Source organism: Dendrobates tinctorius, unplaced genomic scaffold, assembly GCF_039654945.1.
Source record: "Dendrobates tinctorius isolate UK_male_01 unplaced genomic scaffold, ASM3965494v1 ptg000012l, whole genome shotgun sequence".
NCBI classification, from domain to species: Eukaryota; Metazoa; Chordata; class Amphibia; order Anura; family Dendrobatidae; genus Dendrobates; species Dendrobates tinctorius.
This window is the reverse complement of record NW_027361680.1, coordinates 2,790,753-2,812,188: the sequence shown is the minus strand read 5'-3', so window position 1 is coordinate 2,812,188 and position 21,436 is coordinate 2,790,753. Positions and strand designations below refer to the sequence as shown.

Below are 21,436 nucleotides of genomic sequence, written 5' to 3'. Positions count from 1 at the left end.
CCCCAGACCATCAAGAAAATTACAGATTTTTGGTGTTGCATAATTTGCATGATACCATTGTTCTGGGGTTTCCCTGGTTGCAAATCCATAATCCAGTTTTGGATTGGAAATCTGTGCCTGTGGTGAGTTGGGGTTGTCGGTGTGCCCTTAGTGATGCTCCTGTTTTCTCCACCTCTCCCCAGTCACATGATGTTCCTGACTATTTGGCTGACTTTTATGATGTATTTAGTGAGAATGAGTCTGCGTCTTTGCCTCCTCATAGGAGTTATGACTGCTATTGAGCAGAGCCCGGGGTGTAAATTTCCCAAGGGTCGGCTTTTCAATTTATCTGTACCCGAGCACGAGGCTATGCGATCCTATATTAAGGAGTCATTGGAGAAGGGTCATATTAGACCATCCTCTTCACCCTTAGGTGCTGGGTTTTTTTTCGTGGCTAAAAAAGATGGTTCATTAAGGCCTTGTATTGACTATCGTGCCCTCAACAAAATTACTGTTAAATATCAGTATCCGTTACCCCTGATTTCTGATCTATTCTCCAGAGTTAAAGGTGCTCGCTGGTTTACCAAGCTTGACCTCAGGGGGCGTATAATCTTATTCGCATTAAGCATGGGGATGAATGGAAGATGGCGTTTAATACTCCGGAGGGACATTTTGAGTACCTGGTGATGCCTTTTGGGCTCACTAATGCCCCGTCTTCCAATCCTTCATGAACGATATTTTCCGAGACTTTGTGGATACATTTTTGATTATCTATCTGGATGATATTTTGATCTTTTCCAAGGATTGGGACTCTCATGTGGAACATGTTCGGACTGTGTTCCGGATTTTGAGGGAGAATTCCCTGTATGTCAAGGGATCGAAATGCCTTTTTGGGGTACAGAGGATTTCATTTTTGGGATTCATTTTGTCTCCGTCAACTATTGAAATGGACCCGGCCAAGGTACAGGCCATTTATGATTGGGTTCAGCCCACTTCTTTGAAGGCCCTCCAGAAGTTTTTGGGTTTTGCTAATTTTTATCGGAAATTTATAGCTAATTTTTCTAGTATTGCCAAGCCATTGACTGATTTGACTAAGAAGGGTGCTGATGTGCTGAATTGGTCTCCGGAGGCTGTTTCTTCCTTTCAAGAGCTGAAGTGAAGATTCACTTCTGCTCCGGTTCTGCGGCAACCTGATGTCTCACTCCCGTTTCAGGTAGAGGTGGACGCCTCTGAGATTGGTGCAGGAGCTGTTTTGTCCCAAAAAGATCCTGTGACATCTAAAATGAATCCCTGTGCTTTATTTTCCCGAAAGTTCTCCCCATCCGCACGTAACTATGATGTGGGGAATCGGGAACTGTTGGCCATGAAATGGGCATTTGAGGAGTGGAGACATTGGTTGGAGGGAGATAAACACCAGGTCGTGGTCCTTACTGACCACAAGAATTTGATTTACCTGGAGTCAGCCAAACGCTTGAATCCTAGACAGGCTAGGTGGACCTTGTTGTTCACATGTTTTGATTTTGTGGTCTCTTTTCTTCCTGGCACTAAGAATGTCAAGGCAGACGCCCTCTCTAGGAGTTTCTTTGCTGATTCTCCTGTTGTGACCAAGCCTGCCACCATCTTAGGCGAGGGGGTAGTTCTTTCTGCCATCTGGCCCGATTTGAGACGTGCTCTGGAAGAGTTTCAGGAGGACAAACCTGAGCGTTGTCCCAGTGGAAAGTTGTATGTTCCTGACCAGTGGAGAAAGAGAGTGATGTCTGAAGTTCATTGCTCTGCATTGGCTGGTCATCCCAGTATTGTTGGTACTAGAGATCTGGTGAGTCAGTCTTTTTGGTGGCCCACCTTGTCTCGTGATGTCAGGAATTTTGTGCAGTCCTGTGGGACTTGCTCCCGGTCTAAACCTTGTTCTCGCTCTAGTGGGTTGTTGATGCCTTTGCCGGTGCCCAAGAGGCCATGGACCCATATTTCAATGGATTTTATCTCTGATATGCCTGTCTCTCAGAGAATGACCATTATTTGGGTGATTTGTGATAGATTCTCTAAGATGGTCCATCTTGTACCACTCCCTAAGTTGCCATCTTCCTCTGAGTTGGTGCCCTTGTTTTTGCAACAGGTAGTTCGCTTGCACGGGATTCCTGAGAACATTGTGTCTGACAGAGGAGTTCAGTTTGTGTCTAGATTTTGGAGGACTTTCTGTTCCAAGCTGGGAATTCAGTTGTCCTTCTCCTCTGCGTTTCACCCTCAGACCAACGGGCAGACGGAGAGAACAAACCAGACTTTGGAGTCGTATTTGAGATGTTTTATTTCGGCTGATCAGTATGATTGGGCTTCATTTTTGCCCTTGGCCGAATTTGTTTTAAATAATAGAGCTAGTTCTGCCACTTTGATGTCACCTTTTTTTTGTAACTTTGGGTTTCATCCTCGATTTTCTTCAGGGCAGGTGGAGCCTTCTGCCTGCCCAGATTTTGACACTGTGGTGGAGAGAATACACCAGATCTGGGACCAAGTGGTGGATAAGTTGTCTCTCTCCCAGGAAAAGGCCCAGCGGTTTTCCAACCGGCATAGGACCATTGGTCCCCAGTTTAAGGTGGGTGATATGGTTTGGTTGTCATCAAAAAATATCGCTATGAAGGTGGCTTCTCCTAAGTTTAAGCCTAGATTTATTGGACCTTACAAGATTTTGGAGATTATTAATCCGGTCTCTTTTCGGTTGGCTCTTCCTGTCACTTTTAAGATTCATAATGTGTTCCATAAGTCCTGTTGAAGAGGTTTGTTGAACCAGTAGTTCCTGGGGTGGCACCTCCTAACCCTGTATTGGTTGAAGGTAACATGGAGTATGAGGTAGAGAAGATACTGGATTCCCGTCTGGCTAGACAGAGACTCCAGTATTTGGTTAAGTGGAAGGGTTATGGTGAGGAGGATAATTCCTGGGTCTCTGCCTCTGATATTCATGCCGAAAGATTGGTGCGTGCCTTTCATCGGGCTCACCCTGATCGCCCTGGTGGCATGGATGAGGGTTCGGTGACCCCTCCTCAAGGGGGAGGTACTGTTGTGAGTTCATTTTTCCCTTCACCAGTGAGGTCTGATGAACTCCCTCTTCTGGCGAAGGAAGGTAGTGAGGCTGATTACCAAACAGCTGAGCAGGTAGATGATGACTGGGTCACAGGAACTGATGACTGGATATAAGGCAGCCGACGCCCTGCTGCCTTGCTGGTGATTTTCCTGCTGGATTCTTGGAGACCAGTCTGATTTCTGCTTCTCAAAGCTAAGTTTTGCTCTGCCTTTTGTACACTTTAGTTCTGGTTTTGTTTGCCTTGTTTTTTGGAGTTCATCCACCCTTGCCGGGGGTGAGCTGAATTCCATTTTTGTCTCTGATCTGTTGTTCTCTGTCTTCAGAATATACCTGAGTGCTGATATAGTCTTTTTGAAGCCTAGCGACTTTGGGGCCTGTTTCTCCTATCAGTATGTTGGTACATTTTTGGATAGGGTTTTTGCGGATTGCAGACAGCAGCTTTTCTATCCTGTCCTATTTAGTTAGCTTGGGCCCCATCATTTGCTCAACCTATCTTTCTAACTGTGTTAGTGTTTTTCATCTTGCTTCACAGTCATTATATGTTGGGGGCTGCCTATTGCTTTGGGGTCTGCTCTGGGGCAGTTTAGATTTTCCCTTTCTGTCTTTAGGCTAATTTAGTGCTCCGGCTGTGATCGAGGGGTCTAGGGCACCGTAGGAACCCCCCACGGCTACTGCTAGTTGTTGTGGATAGGTTCAGGGGTCTGCAATCCGATAGCTGCCAACTTCTCTGCTTTTCTGGACTTAGCTATTATTTTTGTTTTTTCCTCCTTCGGTGACTCATCCATATCAGGGTGCCTCTTCCTGACATGCATCAACATATTGGTGGTATTAAGGTTGCTGACGTTCTTCCCTCTCCGCACAGTTTGTCGACAAAGCTTGCATCTGACTACTGTAACGTTATCTGCAACTTGGTCGAAAAAGGCCCATGCACCACAACTCTTGGGCGCACCCCTTGTGTTCTTTAAAAGAGCCCTGCTCCTAACGGGTGCTGAAGTTGAGGGAGCCGACAACCAATTTTTCCCTCTTCGTCTCCCACGTGGACGGCCACGTTGCGCCACACCTGCAAGCTCTTCCCCTGAGATATCCCCACTTGCTTGCTGCCCCTCAGCATGCCATGATGGGTCAAGGACCTCGTCATCCAATACACTTTCGTCAGCAGAAACTGGCAGCTGAGTTTCATCATCATCTGCTGACTGGGGTCTGGTCACTGTGGGCACTGGCCCACCCTCCACTTCTTCCTCAGACGGACACAGTAGTTGTGCATCTGTGCACACTACCTCTTCTTCAGCTGCAGGAATGCTGTCTGGCTGGCACACAGATTCCAAGCCAACAGATTCTGAGAAGAGGATTAAGGTTGGCTCCTAGCCCTCTGAATGTCTGGGCAATTTAGTGGGCTGTGAAGAAGCAGATCGGTATTGCTCTTCAGTGGCCTGACCCGATGTGGTGGAGAGGTCCTTGGAGGATGCTGCGCTCATTGAGGTGGATTCCTCAGCTGCCATCCAACCAACAATGGTTTTTACTTGATCCTCTCTTATCAGCCTATGGCCCTGCGCTCCTAACAAGCTGCGCATAAATGATTGCTGCCGGGTGAAAGTAGGTGCTGAGTGACTTGGACCTGCTGCTTGCTCTAGATGTGCACCATGTCTAGCTGCTGATGCACCTCTTCAGCGGCCACCGTGGAGACGTCCCTTACTCCCTGCCCTCTTCATCTCTATCGATGGATTCAGAACGGCAAGAAAGTAATTATTAGGAATTAATGTGCTTATTCCTGTAGGACTGCAAACAGGACTGCAAATGGCACTGTATGATGATGGTGTGTCTGCTACACTTTATTTGAATCTAGTGTAGCCTACACAAAGAGTAACGTGTGTTTGTGGTATTGGTGTACACATTACGGTCGTATGTCACAGCGCAGTAAATGACACTGCTGTGATACCAAAAAAAAGGATTCTCCGGGACTGGGCCAGGTGCTGTGTGGCACCAGCCACAGAGGTTGTTTGGGTCCCTCACAGCACAATCCCTATATAGTGTTTAACTTTTAGGAAAAAATAGGGGAAGGGGATTTAAGGGATGAAAAGAAAAGGCAGTGAGACACACACCACACAGTGCTGCAGCAAGAGGAGCTGCAGCAGCTGCAGTGAATGTGCTCTGCACTGTCTCACTAAGCATTTCACTGAGAGCCTGCACAGCACAAAAAATGAAACTGAGTGGGGTCAGTGAGGAAAAAGACTGCTTCTGTAACACACAGGGGCTGCTACAGTCACTGAAAAACAATTTCTATCGCTATTAGATCCGAGATCTCTCCCTATCTCCAACTGCAACCTATCCCTATCTGCTTTCACAGTAGAGTGAGGCTAAAATGGCAGGCGCAGCCTTTTATACTGCCTGATCACACCATCCAGCCAATCGCAGCGCAGCCCCTAGCCAGCAAGTTTGGACGCCTCCTACCAAGCTTAGGGGAGTTACACAATGTTGTCAGCAATTCTTCAGCTCCTGATTGGCTCCACGGAGCGCTCAGAGGCTGAAGGATTATGGGATTTCCGATGTGAAAAAAATATCGGAATCGGAAATCGGAATTCCGATATTGCAAATATCGGGCCGATTTCCGATATTTCAATATCGGAAAGCTCATCCCTATTTATGATACATTCTGGTATTTGGATTTAACAAAACTTTATTGATATAGTCATGTGCAGATTACATGCATTTTTAGGGCCTTTCTGTAGCAGAAATGCACTAAAAATGCATGTGTGGTTTCTAACTGTGGGTTTTCATCTAATACAATTCTTTGGGAAAAATTGGCACATAAAACTCAGCGTACTTACAAGAGAAATTGACATGTTGCGGATTTCAGACAGGCATCGCAGGCCAGTTTATGTTGATTAAAAGTGCAGTGGGCACAAAAAATGTTTGTAGTCAGTTCACCTTTTGGGCAGAGTGTAGCAGGAGCTTCTGGAGCCACTAATGGATCAAGACAGAGCACCTATAACTGGAAGCAGGTGAGGAAGGAAAAATCGATCCAGCAAAATGAAGGCTTGTAATCATGGATATTTTAAACGTAGTATTTATTAAGCTGATTAAAAAGAAGTCCTCAGAAATATAGGCAACAGTCTAAGTCCAATATTAATGACAGTACCTATGTGTCTCAACGTTTGTCTTATTCATGGTTTCCTGTAATATCATATGCCTGGAGACTTCTTTTTTAACAGCTTATATATCTATACATATCGATACATTTTATATATCTATAATTCTATAATTACATGGATATTCTATAAAGCTTGTCCACTTTGCTGGAATTGTAAGATGCTTCATTTTTTGCACATTAAAAATATACAGCATCAAAAATGCACCAAAAGCTCATCGTGGTAACTTAAAGTGATATCAGCATGATTTTTCTAAGCAACCTACAGACACTGTTAGGTTGGAAGTGTTAAATTGATTAAAATGATAAATGGGGTGAAGAAATCTGTCTTGTGGTTCTTGTATAATCAGTGCTAGAAGTTCGCAGTTAATGATATGCCAGTGCTTCGGAGCAGGACTGTAGGCAGAGTCTTATCTTCCTGCTCTAAGCCAGAGAAACCAAGGAGAAATCTGCCTACAAGCTGCCCCAAAGCACAAACAGTCTGTCTCTATTATGAGGAACATGTTTGTGCTTCAGGGCGGCCTGTGGGCAGGTCTCTCCTTGGTTTCTCTGGTTTAGAGCCGGAAGCCTTAGAGCCTCTGCCTACAGTCCATACCGAAGCATGGACAGTTAATTAACTGACAGCTTCTAACACTGATTACACAAGAACCACAAGATGGATGTCTTCACCCCAGGTATCTTGTTAATCAGTTTAACGCCCCCCCAAGTATCTTGTTAATCAGTTTAATGCCTCCCCCCATCTGTTTTTAGATCAGATAGTTTACACGATTGTAAAACTCCATAAGAGTGGTCTGCGGCTACCAAGGCTAAAATATAATAAGAATTGTTGTCCTGAAAACTAATAATATTAGAGCTCAAAGCTGTACTGATCAATGCTGAGGCTTCAGCACGTCTCACGGGCACCTCTGCACACCACCAGGATCATGTCCCAAGGTATTTATCCCTAAACGTTCCGTCTTGACTTATGTAATTGTACACCTTGCATTGATCAGTACAGCTTTGAGCTCTAATCTGTTACCGCAGGTATCACTTTATACCTAGATTACAGGTTATTCTGCTTCTAGGACTCTATTAGATTAGCATAAGGACAATTTTCTGACTGGCCATTGTTATTAGCTATATATACATCAATTTGTACTTTGGTCGTCCTTTGATATTTGCTATTAAAATAGATAGTCGGTGTCTTTTATTATCAAGCTCATGATCTTTACTATTAATCTCCTGGTCTAGTGCGGATATGGCCTGTGCAATGCTTTTTTTTCTGTCTGGCATTATATTTACCAACTCTTTGACTATGCTAATATTTTTTAGCTGCTTTCTATCTACCTCACTTTAATACCCGTGTATTGTTTGTCTGAATTTATATATGCAATAAAATTATATAATTGATATATACCTCTCTATTTTGTGGTGGATCTACTTTTATACCATATTATTTGGTGTCATATTATATGACATTGGGAGTTACATATATTTTCTAGTTGTTTGGGTTGAGTTTTGGCCTGAGAGGTTTATCTGGTTGGCAACAGAATTTTTTAGGTTGATAAGGAATTCCAGATTCTCCCTGTCCTAACATTAAAAAATGTTGGTGGAAAAACTATCTCTCTTCCAGACACAGAGAATGCCCCCTTGTGACCATCACATTCCTTGGTATAAACAGATCCTCGGAGAGATATTAATATTGTCCCCTTATATGCTAATACATAGTTATTAGACAGAGAAGGTAGTACACATAGGTATAAATGTCAAATGGGATACTGTAAATAATAACATGCCAAACCAATTGTAAATAGTATCCCACAATAATAGAAACACCATGGACTGTAAAAAGACCAATTGTCAAAAATTCACAAAGAAGGGGAAGGAAGACAAACTTCCAAAACAACTACTGAAGGTCATATTGTAAAATTGCTTTATTGATTTACAGGGCCAGGAACAATAAAACATGCTAAAACACTGGTAACTTGTCAGAAAAACATACAATGGACCATAATTGCTGCTCATATTGTAGTAATCATGAAACATATGGAAAGGGCACAAGTAGGTAACCAATAAACTGCCATACTGCTGACCATTTAGTTAACCTAGTAGGCTACAAAGTACATATAGGCCATAACATAGAATGCACATATACCCACATAGTGACCAATAAACATCCAAAATTACCTGGTGAACGCAAGTGCAAGCAGACAAGTAGAGGGTCCAGGTGTCCGCCCCAACGCGCGTTTCGGAACACCTTCCCATGTGTATAACCTTACATTTATCATTGTTAAACTGCATCTGCCACCTTTCGGCCCAAGTTCCCAACTTATCCAGATCCATCTGTAGCAGAATACTATCTTCTCTTGTATTGACAGCTTTACATAGTTTTGTATCATCTGCAAATATTGATATTTTACTGTGTAAACCTTCTACCAGATTGCTAATAAAAATGTTGAAGAGAATAGTTCCCAACAGCGACCCCTGCGGTACCCCACTGGTCACAGCGACCCAGTTAGAGAATATACCATTTATAACCACCCTCTGCTTTCTTTCACTAAGCCAATTACTTATCCATTTACACATATTTTCCCCAGACCCAGCATTCCCAGTTTGTGCACCAACCTCTTGAGTGGCACGGTATCAAACACTTTGGAAAAATCAAGATATACCTTGTCCAATGACTCACCTTGGTCCAGTTTATAGCTTATCTCTTCATAAAAACTGATTAGATTGGTTTGACAGGAGAGGTTCCTCATAAACCCATGCTGATATGGAGTTAAACAGTTATTCTCATTGAGATAATCCAGAATAACATCCCTCAGAAACCCTTCAAATATTTTACCAACAATAGAGGTTAGACTTAGGCCTCTTTCACACTTCAGTTTTTTACAATCAGTCACAATCCGCCAGGTTTTGAAAAAAACGGATCCTCAATTTTCTTTTGAGGATCCGTTTTTTTTCCCCATTGACTTCCATTAATGGCGGATTGTGACGGATTGCCGTCCGTTGCATCCGGTTTTTTTGAGGATCCGCCAAAAGTTGCTGTTCGTCACCATCCTCAAAGATTTCAAAACGGAGCTTGCAACGTTTTTTTCTCTGGCGGATCCTCCAGACACTCATTTAACCCGAAATTCTTTCTGGGTGTCGGACAAAAAATAAATTCTCTCTCTCTCTCTCTCTCTCTCTCTCTCTCCTTCCCGGCCAGCGGTTCCTTTAAATTTCTTCATTTTCAGGATCCGTCTGAAAATGGATTCTGTGGCATCCGTTCACATCAGTTGAGAACGGATCCGCTTGTCTGACTTTTTGGCGGATTTGAACTGATGCAAAAAACTGAAGAGTGAAATAGGCCTTACTAGCCTATAATTTCCAGGTTCACTTTTAGAGTCTTTTTTGAATATTGGTACCACATTTGCTATGCGCCAGTCCTGTGGAACAGACCCCATCTTTATAGAGTCCCTAAATATAAGAAATAATGGCCTATATATTACATTACTTAGTTCTCTTAGTACTCGTGGGTGTATGCCATCCAGACTCGGAGATTTATCTATTTTAATCTTATTTAGCTGGTTTCGCACCTCTTCTTGGGTTAGATTGGTGACCCTTAATATAGGGTTTTCTATGTCTCTTGGCATTTCACCTAGCATTTCATTTTCCACCATGAATACCGTGGAGAAGAAGGTGTTTAATGTATTAGCTTTTTCCCATCATTTACAACCTTTCTTTCCTCACAATTTTTTAAGGGGTTTACACTTTCACTTATTATTCTTTTACTATTGATATAGTTGAAATACAGTTTGGGATTAGTTTTACTCTCCTTAGCAATGTGCTTCTCTGTTTTGATTTTGGCAGCTTTAATTAGTTTTTTTAGATAAAGTATTTTTCTCCCTATAGTTTTTTAGAGCTTCAACAGTGCCATCCTGCTTTAGTAGTTTAAATGCTTTCCTTTTACTGTTAATTGCCCCTCTTATTTCTTTGGTTAGCCACATTGGGTTTTTTCCTATTTCTTGTCCTTTTATTCCCACAAGGTACAAACCACTTACAGTGCCTATTTAGGCTGTTCTTAAACATTTCCCATTTATCATAGAATCATAGAATCGTAGAGTTGGAAGGGACCTCCTGGGCCATCTGGTCCAACCCCCTGCTCAAAGCAGGATTCGCTAAATCATCCCAGTCAGATGTCTGTCCAGCCTCTGTTTGAAGACTTCCATTGAAGGAGAACTCACCACTTCTCGTGGCAGCCTGTTCCACTCACTGATCACTCTAACTGTCAAAAAGTTTTTTCTAATATCTAATCTGTGTCTCCTCCCATTCAGTTTCATCCCATTGCTTCTAGTCTTTCCTTGTGCAAATGAGAATAAAGTTGATCCTTCTACAATGTGACAGCCCTTTAGATATTTGTAGACAGCTATTAAGTCTCCTCTCAGTCTTCTCTTTTGCAAACTAAACATTCCCAAATCCTGCAACCTTTCCTCATAAGACAGGGTTTGCAGACCGGTCACCATTCTGGTCGCTCTTTTCTGAACTTGCTCCAGTTTGTTGATGTCTTTTTTAAAATGTGGTGCCCAAAACTGGACACAATATTCCAGATGAGGTCTGACCAAAGAGGAGTAGAGGGAAATAATGACTTCACGTGATCTAGACTGTATGCTTCTGTTAATACATCCTAGAATTGCATTTGCCTTTTTTGCTGCTGCATCACACTGTTGACTCATATTCAGTCTGTGATCTATTAGTATACCCAAGTCTTTTTCACATGTGCTGTCACTTAGCCCTATTCCTCCCATTCTATATATGCTTTTTCCATTTTTATTGCCCAGATGTAGTACTTTGCATTTCTCCCTGTTAAAAACCATTCTGTTAGTTGCTGCCCACTTCTCCAGTTTATTGAAATCTTTTTGAATCCTCTCTCTCTCTTCTCTAGTATTAGCTATCCCTCCTAGCTTTGTGTCATCAGCAAATTTAATCAGTTTACCCTCAATTCCTTCATCTAAATCGTTGATAAAGATGTTGAACAATACAGGGCCCAGGACAGAGCCCTGTGGAACCCCACTTGAGACATTCTTCCAACTGGATGTGCAGCCATTTACGACCACTCTTTGGGTCCGATCACTAAGCCAGTTATGAATCCACCTAACAGTTGCCTTGTCCATTCCATACTTAATCATTTTTTCAATAAGGATTGTATGAGAGACTTTGTCAAATGCTTTGCTGAAGTCAAGATATACTATATCTACAGCATTTCCTTGATCCACCCAATCAGTGATACCGTCATAGAAGGAAATTAAGTTAGTCTGACATGACTTATTAGTTACAAACCCATGCTGACTCTGTTTAATCACTTCATTCTTATCCAGGTATTGACATACATGTTGTTTAATAATTTGTTCAAAGATCTTTCCTGGTATAGAAGTCAGACTCACCGGCCTATAGTTACCTGGGTCCACCTTCTTCCCCTTTTTGAAGATAGGAACAACATTTGCTCTTCTCCAGTCTTCTGGCACTTCTCCTGTTCTCCAAGAATTTTCAAAGATTATAGAGAGGGGTTCAAAAATTTCTTCTGCTATCTCCTTCAGTAGTCTGGGGTGTAATTCATCTGGACCTGGAGACTTGAATTCATTTAGGCTAGCTAAGTGTTTCCTCACTATCTTTCTGTTTATAGATATCCTGGATTCTTCTATTCCCTTAATAGGACAGTGAATAACAGTTGATGTTACATTTCCTTTCTGAGAGAAAACAGATGCAAAATAGGAATTTAAAAGTTCAGCCTTCTCAACTTCCTGTCTTACCATTTCATCATTTTCATCCTGTAAAAATCCTATAGCATCTTTGACTTTTCTTTTACTTTTGACATATCCCCAAAATCCTTTATTATTGCTTTTGACATCTCTTGCAAGCCTCAATTCATTTTCAGCTTTAGTTAATCTGATTTGTGCCCTGCAGGTTCTGCAGACAGCATTATATTCTTCTTTAGATATGCCTCCCTCTTTCCATTTTATAAACATTTTTTTCTTCCTTTTTAGCATGTGCTTAAGTTCTGTGTTCATCCATCCTGGTTTCCTTAACTGCTTCCTATTCTTCCCTCTTTTCGGAATTGTTAACAACTGTGCTTTGAGAATTTCATTTTTCAAGATTTCCCATCCTTCCTGGACATTTTTGTCTTTAAGGATATCCAGCCATTGGATCCCTCCAATTCTCTTTCTGAATCCCTTAAAATCTGCCTTTCTGAAATCTAACCTTGACGTCTGAGTCTTCACAGGTCTTCCGCCTCTAGTTATCCAAAATTCTAAAATGGCATGGTCGCTACCTCCTAGTGTCCCAGCCACTTTTACCTCCTCAACCATTTCCTCCCTGTTTATAAGGATTAGATCCAAGGTAGCAGTTCCTCTTGTTTTCTCCCTTACCTTTTGGAAGATAAAGTTGTCAGCAAGAGAGGATAAGAATTTCCTTGACCTGTTAGTTTTGCCTGAGAGAGATTCCCAACAAATGTCTGGATAGTTGAAATCTCCCATGACAACTATGTCATATTTTTTGGAGAACTTGGCCATTTGATGCATGAAGAGTTCATCCATATCTTCAGCTTGCACAGGCGGCCTGTAGTAAATGCCTACAATGGTGTCCTTTCCATTGTTCTGTCCTTGTATTCTTACCCAAACAGTTTCCACAGAACTCCCAGTCTCTGAAGCTTCAATCTCTGTGCAGATATACGCGTTTCTAACATACAATGCGACACCCCCTCCTCGTTTATCAAGTCTGTTTCTTGCAAATAAGTTGTATCCTTCTAGTCTTGTATTCCAATCATGTGTATTGTCCCACCAAGTTTCAGTGATTCCAATGACATCATATTTCTTTTCCTGTGTTAGTAGTTCCAATTCTCCTTGTTTGTTGCCCATGCTTTGTGCATTAGTATAGAAACATTTCAGTTTGTGATTGGTTTCTCTTTCTCCAATATTTTTATTAATTAGATTCTTTCGTCTTTGTTCTTCTTTTCCACTTCTAATAGCAGAGTTCTCAATAGCATTTGTCAGGTGTATGGCTTTTTCTGGTCTTTTGCTTCCCTTCCCATGTTGTTCTAGTTTAAAGCTCTCCTTACAAGTGTAGCAAGGCGACTTCCAAATACATGCTTTCCAGTCTTCGTAAGATGCACCCCATCTCTAGCAAGTAGTCCATCGTATAAGTAGTTCACTCCGTGATCCAGAAATCCAAATCGTTGCTGACGGCACCATCGACGTAGCCAGTTGTTCACCTGCAGAATCTTATTCCACCTCCTTGTTCCATGGCCATCCACTGGGAGGATGGAAGAGAAGACCACCTGCGCTCCCAGTTCTTTCACTTTCTTGCCTAAGTCTTCAAAGTCTCTGCAGATGGTTTCCAGGTCGTTTCTTGCAGTGTCATTTGTCCCCACATGTAGTAGCAGGAATGGGTAGTCATCTGTAGGTCTGAAGAGTCCTGATATCCTGTCAGACACATCTTTAATTTTATTATCTATATTCTTATTTCTGAGGACATTTTCCCAGTCAACCAGATTAAGGACATCTCTAAGCTGGTCAAACTTTGCCTTCCTAAAGTTCAGTGTTTTTGTGACTCCCTGACATGTCCCCCTAGCGAAAGACAAGTGAAACTGTACAATATTGTGGTCGCTCTTTCCTAGATGCCCGATGACCTGCAGATTTGTTATTCTGTCAGGTCTATTAGATACTACTAGGTCTAAAAGTGCTGCTCCTCTGGTTGGATTCTGCACCAATTGTGAAAGATAATTTTTCTTGGTTATTAGCAGAAACCTGTTGCCTTTATTGGTTTCACAGGTCTCTGTTTCCCAGTTAATATCCGGGTAGTTAAAGTCCCCCATAACAAGGATCTCATTATAGGTTGCAGCTTCATATATCTGCCTTAGTAGTAGACTTTCCATGATTTCTGTTATATTTGGGGGTTTGTAACAGACGCTGATGAGAATTTTGTTACTATTTTTTCCTTCATGTATTTCAACGCATATGGACTCAACATCCTCATTCCCTTCGCCAATATCCTCCCTTAACCCCTTAAGCCCCAAGGGTGGTTTGCACATTCATGACCAGGCCAATTTTTACAATTCTGACCACTGTCCTTTTATGAGGTTATAACTCTAAAACGCTTCCATGGATCCCGGTGATTCTGACATTGTTTTCTCGTGACATATTGTACTTCATGATAGTGGTAAAATTTCATTCATATAACTTGCGTTTATTTGTGAAAAGAACGGAAATTTGGTGAAAATTTCGCAATTTTCCAAATTTGAATTGATACGGCACACAAAAAACTTAATAAATAATATTTCCCACATGTTTACTTTACATCAGCACAATTTTGGAAGCAAAATTTTTTTTTGTTAGGAAGTTATAAGGGTTAAAAATTGACCAGCGATTTCTCATTTTTGCAACACCATTTTATTTTTACGGACCACATCACATTTGAAGCCACTTTGAGGGGTCTATATGACAGAAAATACCCAAAAGTGACACCATTCTAAAAACTGCACCCCTTAAGGTGCTCAAAACCACATTCAAGAAGTTTATTAACCCTTTAGATGCGTCACAGGAATTTTTTGAATATTTAAAAAAATGAACATTTAACTTTTTTTCACAAAAAAAATACTTCAGGTTCAATTTTTTTTATTTTACCAAGGGTAACAGGAGAAATTGGACTGCAAAAGTTATTGCGCAATTTGTCCTGAGTACGCTGATACCTGATATGTGGGGGGAACCACTGTTTCGGCGCATGGCAGAGCTCAGAAGGGAAGGAGCGCAGTTTGACTTTTTCAATGCAAAATAGACTGAAATTCAGATCGGACGCCATGTCACGTTTGGAGAGCCCCTGATGTACCTAAACAGTGGAAACCCCCCACAAGTGACCCCATTTTGGAAACTAGACCCCCCAAGGAACTTATCTAGATATGTGGTGAGAACTTTGAACCCACAAGGGCTTCACAGAAGTTTATAACGTACAGCAGTACAATTAAAAAATCAGATTTGTTCCACAAAAATGATCTTTTCACCCCCAATTTTTATTTTTCCAAGGGTAACAGGACCCTAAAAGTTATTGTGCAATTTGTCCTGAGTACGCTGATACCCCATATGTGGGTGTAAATGACTATTTGGGCGCATGGCAGAGCTCGGAAGGGAAGCAGCGCCATTTGACGTTTTTGGCTGGAATTGAGATTGGACACCATGTCGAGATTGGAAAACCCCTGATGTACCAAAACAGTGGAAACCCCCCACAAATGACACCATTTTGGAAACTAGACCCCCACGTAACTTATCTAGATGTGTGGTGAGCACTTTGAACCCCCAAGTGCTTCACAGAAGTTTATAACGCCTGGGCGTGAAAATAAAAAAATCATTTTTTTCCACAAAAATGATATTTTTGCCCCCAATTTTTTATTTTCCTAAGGGTAACAGGAGAAATTGGACCCCAAAAGTTGTTTTGCAATTTGTCCTGAGTATGCTGATACCCTATATGTGGGTGTAAAACACTGTTTGGGGGAATGGCAGAGCTTGGAAGGTAAGGAGCACCATGTGACTTTTTCAATGCAAAATTGGCTGGAATTGAGATCAGACGCCATGTTGCATTTGGAGAGCACCTGATGTGCCCAAACAGTGGAAACCCCCCAATTATAACTCCAACCCTAACCCTAATCTCAGCCCTAACCCTAGCCCTAAACCTAGCCCTAACCCTAACCCTAGCCCTAACCCTAACCCTAATGGGAAAATGGAAATAAATAAATTTTTTTTATTTTATTATTTTTCCCTAACTAAGGGGGTAATAAAGGGGGGTTTGATTTACTATTTATAGCGGTTTTTATGTTTGGCAGCTGTCGCACGCTAAAAGACGCTTTTTATTGTAAAAATAGTTTTTCCATCACCACATATTGAGAGCTATAATTTTTCCGTATTTTGACCCACCGAGTCATGTGAGGTCTTATTTTTTGCGGGATGAATTGACGTTTTTATTGGTACCATTTTCGGGCACGTGACATTTTTTGATCGCTTTTTATTCCGATTTTTGGGACGCAGAATGAACTAAAACCAGCGTTTCATGAATTTCTTTTGGGGGGGTGCGTTTACACCATTTCGCGTGTAGTAAAATTGATAAAGCGCTTTTATTCTTCAGGTCAGTACGGTTACAGTGATACCTCATTTTTTTATGTTTTGTCAGTTTTATGCAATGAAAACTATTTTATATAAAAAATAATTATTTTTGCATTGTTTTATTCTGTGAGCTATAACTTTTTTATTTTTTTGCGGATGACCCTGTATCACGGCTCGTTTTTTGCGGGACAAGCTGACGTTTTCAGCGGTACCATGGATATTTATATGCGTCTTTTTGATCGCGCGTTATTGCACTTTTTGCTAGGTGGTATGATAATAAATCATTATTTTTTGCTTCATTTTTTATTTTTTAAGGGGTTCATTAAAGGGGTTAACTAATGGGACAGTTTTATAGCGCGGGTCGTTATGGACGCAGCGATACCAAATATGTGTACTTTTATTGTTTTTGTTTTTTTTATTTTCAAAAAAAGAATTTATTGGGGAATATTGTTTTTTTTTTTACTAATTTATTTAGCAATTTTTTTTAATTATTTTTACACTTTTTTTTTTTTTTTACTTTATTACATTGTCCCAGGTGGGACATCACTGTCCTGTGACAGATTGCTGATCTGTCACATCACAGATCACTGTGACAGATCAGCGATCTGTCACAGGCACTGCTGCAGACTTCCTCATGCCTGCGCTTTGCACATTGTGCCGGGTGTCAGCTGTGATAATCAGCTGACACCCGGCCTCGATCAGCGGCGCTCACCACGTGGGCGCCGCTGATCGCTATGACGTACTATCCCGTCCCTGGGAATTAAGTCCCAGGGCACATGGACGGGATAGTACGTCTGATGGCAGTAAGGGGTTAAAGTGGACTTTAGACAAGACTTTACATAAAGACAAACCCCTCCTCCTCTCCGATTTTTACGATCCTTTCTAAACAGACTGTATCCCTGTAAGTTAAATGCCCAGTCAAAGCTTTCATCCAACCATGTCTCGGTTATTCCCACTATGTCATAGTTACCTGTAGCTATTTCTGTTTCTAGTTCTTCCATCTTGTTTGTCAGGCTTCTGACATTTGTGAGCATGCAGCTTAGAGGATTTTGTTTTGTTCCAATCTCCTGTTTTAGAAATTTTCTTACCTCCCTTCTGAGTACAGTATGTTGCATCGTGTCTTCTTTGCTGCACCTCATATCCATCATCAGTATATTTTCTGGCTTCATGTTCAAGTCTAATGTTTTTCTTTCTGTCCCATCTTGCTCTAGTTTAACACCCTCCTGATGAGTGTAGCAAGTCTTCTGGCGAATGTGTGTTTCTCAGGTTTGTTGAGGTGTAGTCCGTCTCTGGTGAGAAGTCCGTCATACAGGTCATTCACACTGTGGTTCAGGAATCCAAATTCTTGTTGACTTCACCATCATTTTAGCCTGTTGTTCTCATCAAGGATCCTGTTAAATCTCCTGGTGCCATGCCCCTCTACTGGAAGGACAGAAGAAAAAACTACCTGTGCATCCAGTTCCTTTACTTTCTTCCCCAACTCTTCAAAGTCCTTGAAGATTCTCTGTAGGTCCTTCCTTGCCATGTTATTGGTGCCAACATGTATCAGAAGAAATGGGTGGACATCTTTGGAACTGATGAGCTTTGGTATACTATCAGTCACATCCTTGATCTTCGCACCTGGGAGACAGCATACTTCTCTTGCAGTTATGTTCAGTCTGCAGATGGCTGCTTCTGTGGCTCTCAGTAGTGAGTCTCCCACCACTACCACTCTTCTTTGCTTATTGGCTGTACTTTTTGTTGTCACTTCTGGTTGTTGCTTTGTGCCCTTTTCTTCTTTGCTTGCTAGTAGTGCCTCATCCTTAGATGTGCCATCTTCGTCCAATAGTTAATAGTTAATATATAACTATTTCTCACGGTGCTTGCGGTGATCTTGTTAAGGTCACTGCAGTTCATTGGGCCGCTTACAATGAGCGGCCCATGGGAACCACCGCTTCAGTGACCTGCAGTAACCCCAATGTTGTCGCTACAGGTCACTGAATCAGCACTCTGACGCTCAGCTCAGTGTCTCCTGGATGCTGGGTTGAATGGTTGCATCATGCCACTGTTCAGCAAGGCATCCAGATGAAGCAGAGATGGATTATGGTGTGGGACAAATGGATTATCATCAGACAGAGAGGAATATGGGTTTTATTTTTAATTTTACACTAATAAATAGGTAAAAAAAGGTGAGGAGTGTTTATTTCAAATAAAGGAGTCTGTGTCTTTCTTTCAATTAAAGGATTTTATTCTGACTGTATTCAAACACTTATTTCTCACTGCAAAATGCAAATACATTTATATAATTTATAAAATGTGATTTTCTGTATTTGTCAGTTGGCAAACTTACAAAATCAGCAAGGGATCAAATAATTATTTGCTTCACTGTATGAAACCAGAGCAGTGCAAACAGGCGGTCGGTTATATAGCAAATAATGCTTCCAGCAGGCTTTGCAGCACCACACAGTCTTCCACATGGTCCAGTCTCACCAGACTAAGTTTGGATCACTTAATCCTCACCCTAATTATTAATCCTCTCACCATCCCAGGAGACTAGTGATTCCACATTAGGACACTACGAGGAGCTCTTTACAACGTGATTTCTTGATTGTGGCCTCTCATTCTGCATACTTCAAGTGGGACAGAAGGACATGCTGTTTAGCAATGCACAAACTTTAGGGCAGCCATGGCCACAAGAACATGATGGTGGAGAATGGCAAATTTGGATAAGAAGGAAAATGATGAGACACAGATGTCACTAAGTCTTGTTAAGTCATGAAGTCAGCAAGATCAGGGTGCTGTGTTGGAACATGAAATGCTGGATGACAAAGTCACCAACTCAGCCTGGAAAGCTGGCATGCAGAGCAAGGCCAGCAACGCTGAGGGGGAGAGGTTGTCAGCACTGAAACAGACAGGAAGAGGCAGTAGGGTTATCAGTGGGACAAGGCGGCAAATTGTTCCACAGAGCACCATCACTCGTGCATTTCTCCATCAAAGAGTTAGGTGTTCCCAAGTCTAGGACTTTTTTAAAGAGACTAACAAAATGGCCATTTGTAATTGTGACATGCCAAGATTAGCATGGGCATGACCACTAAGAACCTAACCACCAGCAACATGATCAGACACATGTCATCTAAGCACCTACCTTGGTGGGCTGAACACCTGGGTCCATGATTGGTGCCATTAGGTGACACCACTGCCTCTTCCCCTGTGCTAGGTACTTCCCAATCCCCTGTTCAAGACACTGGCACAAATGCCTCCTGCCCTGCACCTATCATTGCACAATCTGGCTTACCATTATCAGGCACTTCCAAATCCTTTGTCCCAGCACAGTTTTCAGCTGTACCTACCCCATGTCTTGGAATGAAAAAGAAAGTAATAGGAAATAGTTCAGGACTAGAATACTCATCCATACAGTATTATGTGCTTTCTGTCACATTTTGGTGGTTTATAACAGTAGAAAAGAGTTTGAACATTTTGCTTGTTTCTTCACATTTCTTACCCATACACTAGAATTCTCCCGGTAATCTGTGATGAGCTGAATTCAGTGACCGGCGGCCATCTTTCCGGCGTCCATGCTCCCCGAGGCCACCGCAACATGGCGGCAGCCAGCAAGGGAAGTGCGGAATCCTCCGGGCTGCGAACAAATGCTGGCGGAGCCGCCGCCCCTGCACCGGAGCACAGCCCGCTGCCACCACCGCACCGCAGAGCGCCGCCCGCTGCCACCACCGCAGAGCCCACCTGGCCCAGCACAGCTGCCCCTGCCTCAGCATAGCTGCCCCAGCACTGCTGCCCCTGCCCCAGCACAGCTGCCCCTGCCCCAGCACAGCTGTCCCAGCACAGCTGCCCCTGCCCCAGCACAGCAGCCCCTGCCTCAGCACAGCTGCCCCAGCCCCAGCACCGCTGCCCCTGCCCCAGCACAGCTGCCCCTACCCCAGCGCAGCTGCCCCAGCACAGAGCCACCACCGCACGAGCCTGGACCACTGAATGACCCCTGTGACTACTTCTCCACCTGTGCCGGATCCCTTCCCAGGTAAGCTGAATTCGGACTGTAAGACGGACCCCCATTTGACACATTATTTTTTTTTCCCCTATTTTCCTACTGAAAATTGGGGTGCGTCTTATGGTCCGGTGCGTCTTATAGTCCGAAAAATACGGTACATAGAAGTTTTTTAAAAAATGCAACATATATAAATATATATATCTTTTTATTTATTAGAAACCTAAATTTTATGGATTGACTCGAGTTTAAATACATGATATATTCAATTCAAATATGTTATGTGATGATTTTGTAACAGATATTTTGCACTGTATTTTAATTGTACAGATTTCCCCTGCCTAAAAAGAGATTGATCATAAATCGCTGGCATTAAAAAACTTAAATATAGCACAATATACAAACTAAACACGAGAAACCAGACTGGTGATTTATATTTTTGAATGGATGTAAGGTATATTCATTTTCAGCATGATACTTAATGATTTTGACACAGATTTTTGACATTTTATTTGAACTCTAAAAATGTTGCAAGATTAAAAAAATGTTCAGAAATCTCCTGCAAGGCAAAAGGTAGATATTGCTTGACATAACATACAAGCTGAAAACTGAAAGCCACATTGATGATTTTTTTTTATCTAAAATGGTGCGTTAAAAATTCAATACCTGTACAATTTGGTTGTGCACTGCTCCATGTCCCAGAAGAAAGACATTGACTCTTATCTTTACCATTAAGGACAAATCCATGAAAACATTCATAGTGACATGACGATTGAAAGCTAAAGTTTCCCCATGGATGGGAACAATTCATGTAACCCTGCGATCGAACTGTTAAATGTTGGCATTGTACAACTAGAAAGAGATAAAACAGAAATGCAATGGTGTATTACATATTTGGCACATTATAAATTATATCTCTAATTCTTTAATTACAACTGAGGTGAAACTACAGTTTTAATGACTATAAATCGGTTGTCCCAAATCAACAATTACTCATATGAATGAGTGGCACTTCTATATAGTCAAAGATGCATAAACAAAAATTATTTGCCACAGGAATCTAAATTTTTAGGTGCCTATGTGCAAAAATTAGAAGTGACAAAATAAGTTTGAATAAAATTTTTAATTTCAATTTTTACATGGTTAAAATAATTACA

The 21,436-nt window shown here is 41.8% G+C and overlaps 1 protein-coding gene across 1 annotated transcript in view; it reads right to left on the bottom strand.

The window, feature by feature from the left end:
* LOC141067361 (L-selectin-like) overlaps positions 1-21,436 on the bottom strand; it is a 297,474-nt gene that overhangs the window by 109,453 nt on the left and 166,585 nt on the right. The window contains exon 5 of the mRNA XM_073558054.1: positions 20,946-21,131. Coding sequence (XP_073414155.1) covers positions 20,946-21,131 — 186 coding nt within the window. The remainder of the gene's footprint in view (positions 1-20,945; positions 21,132-21,436) is intronic.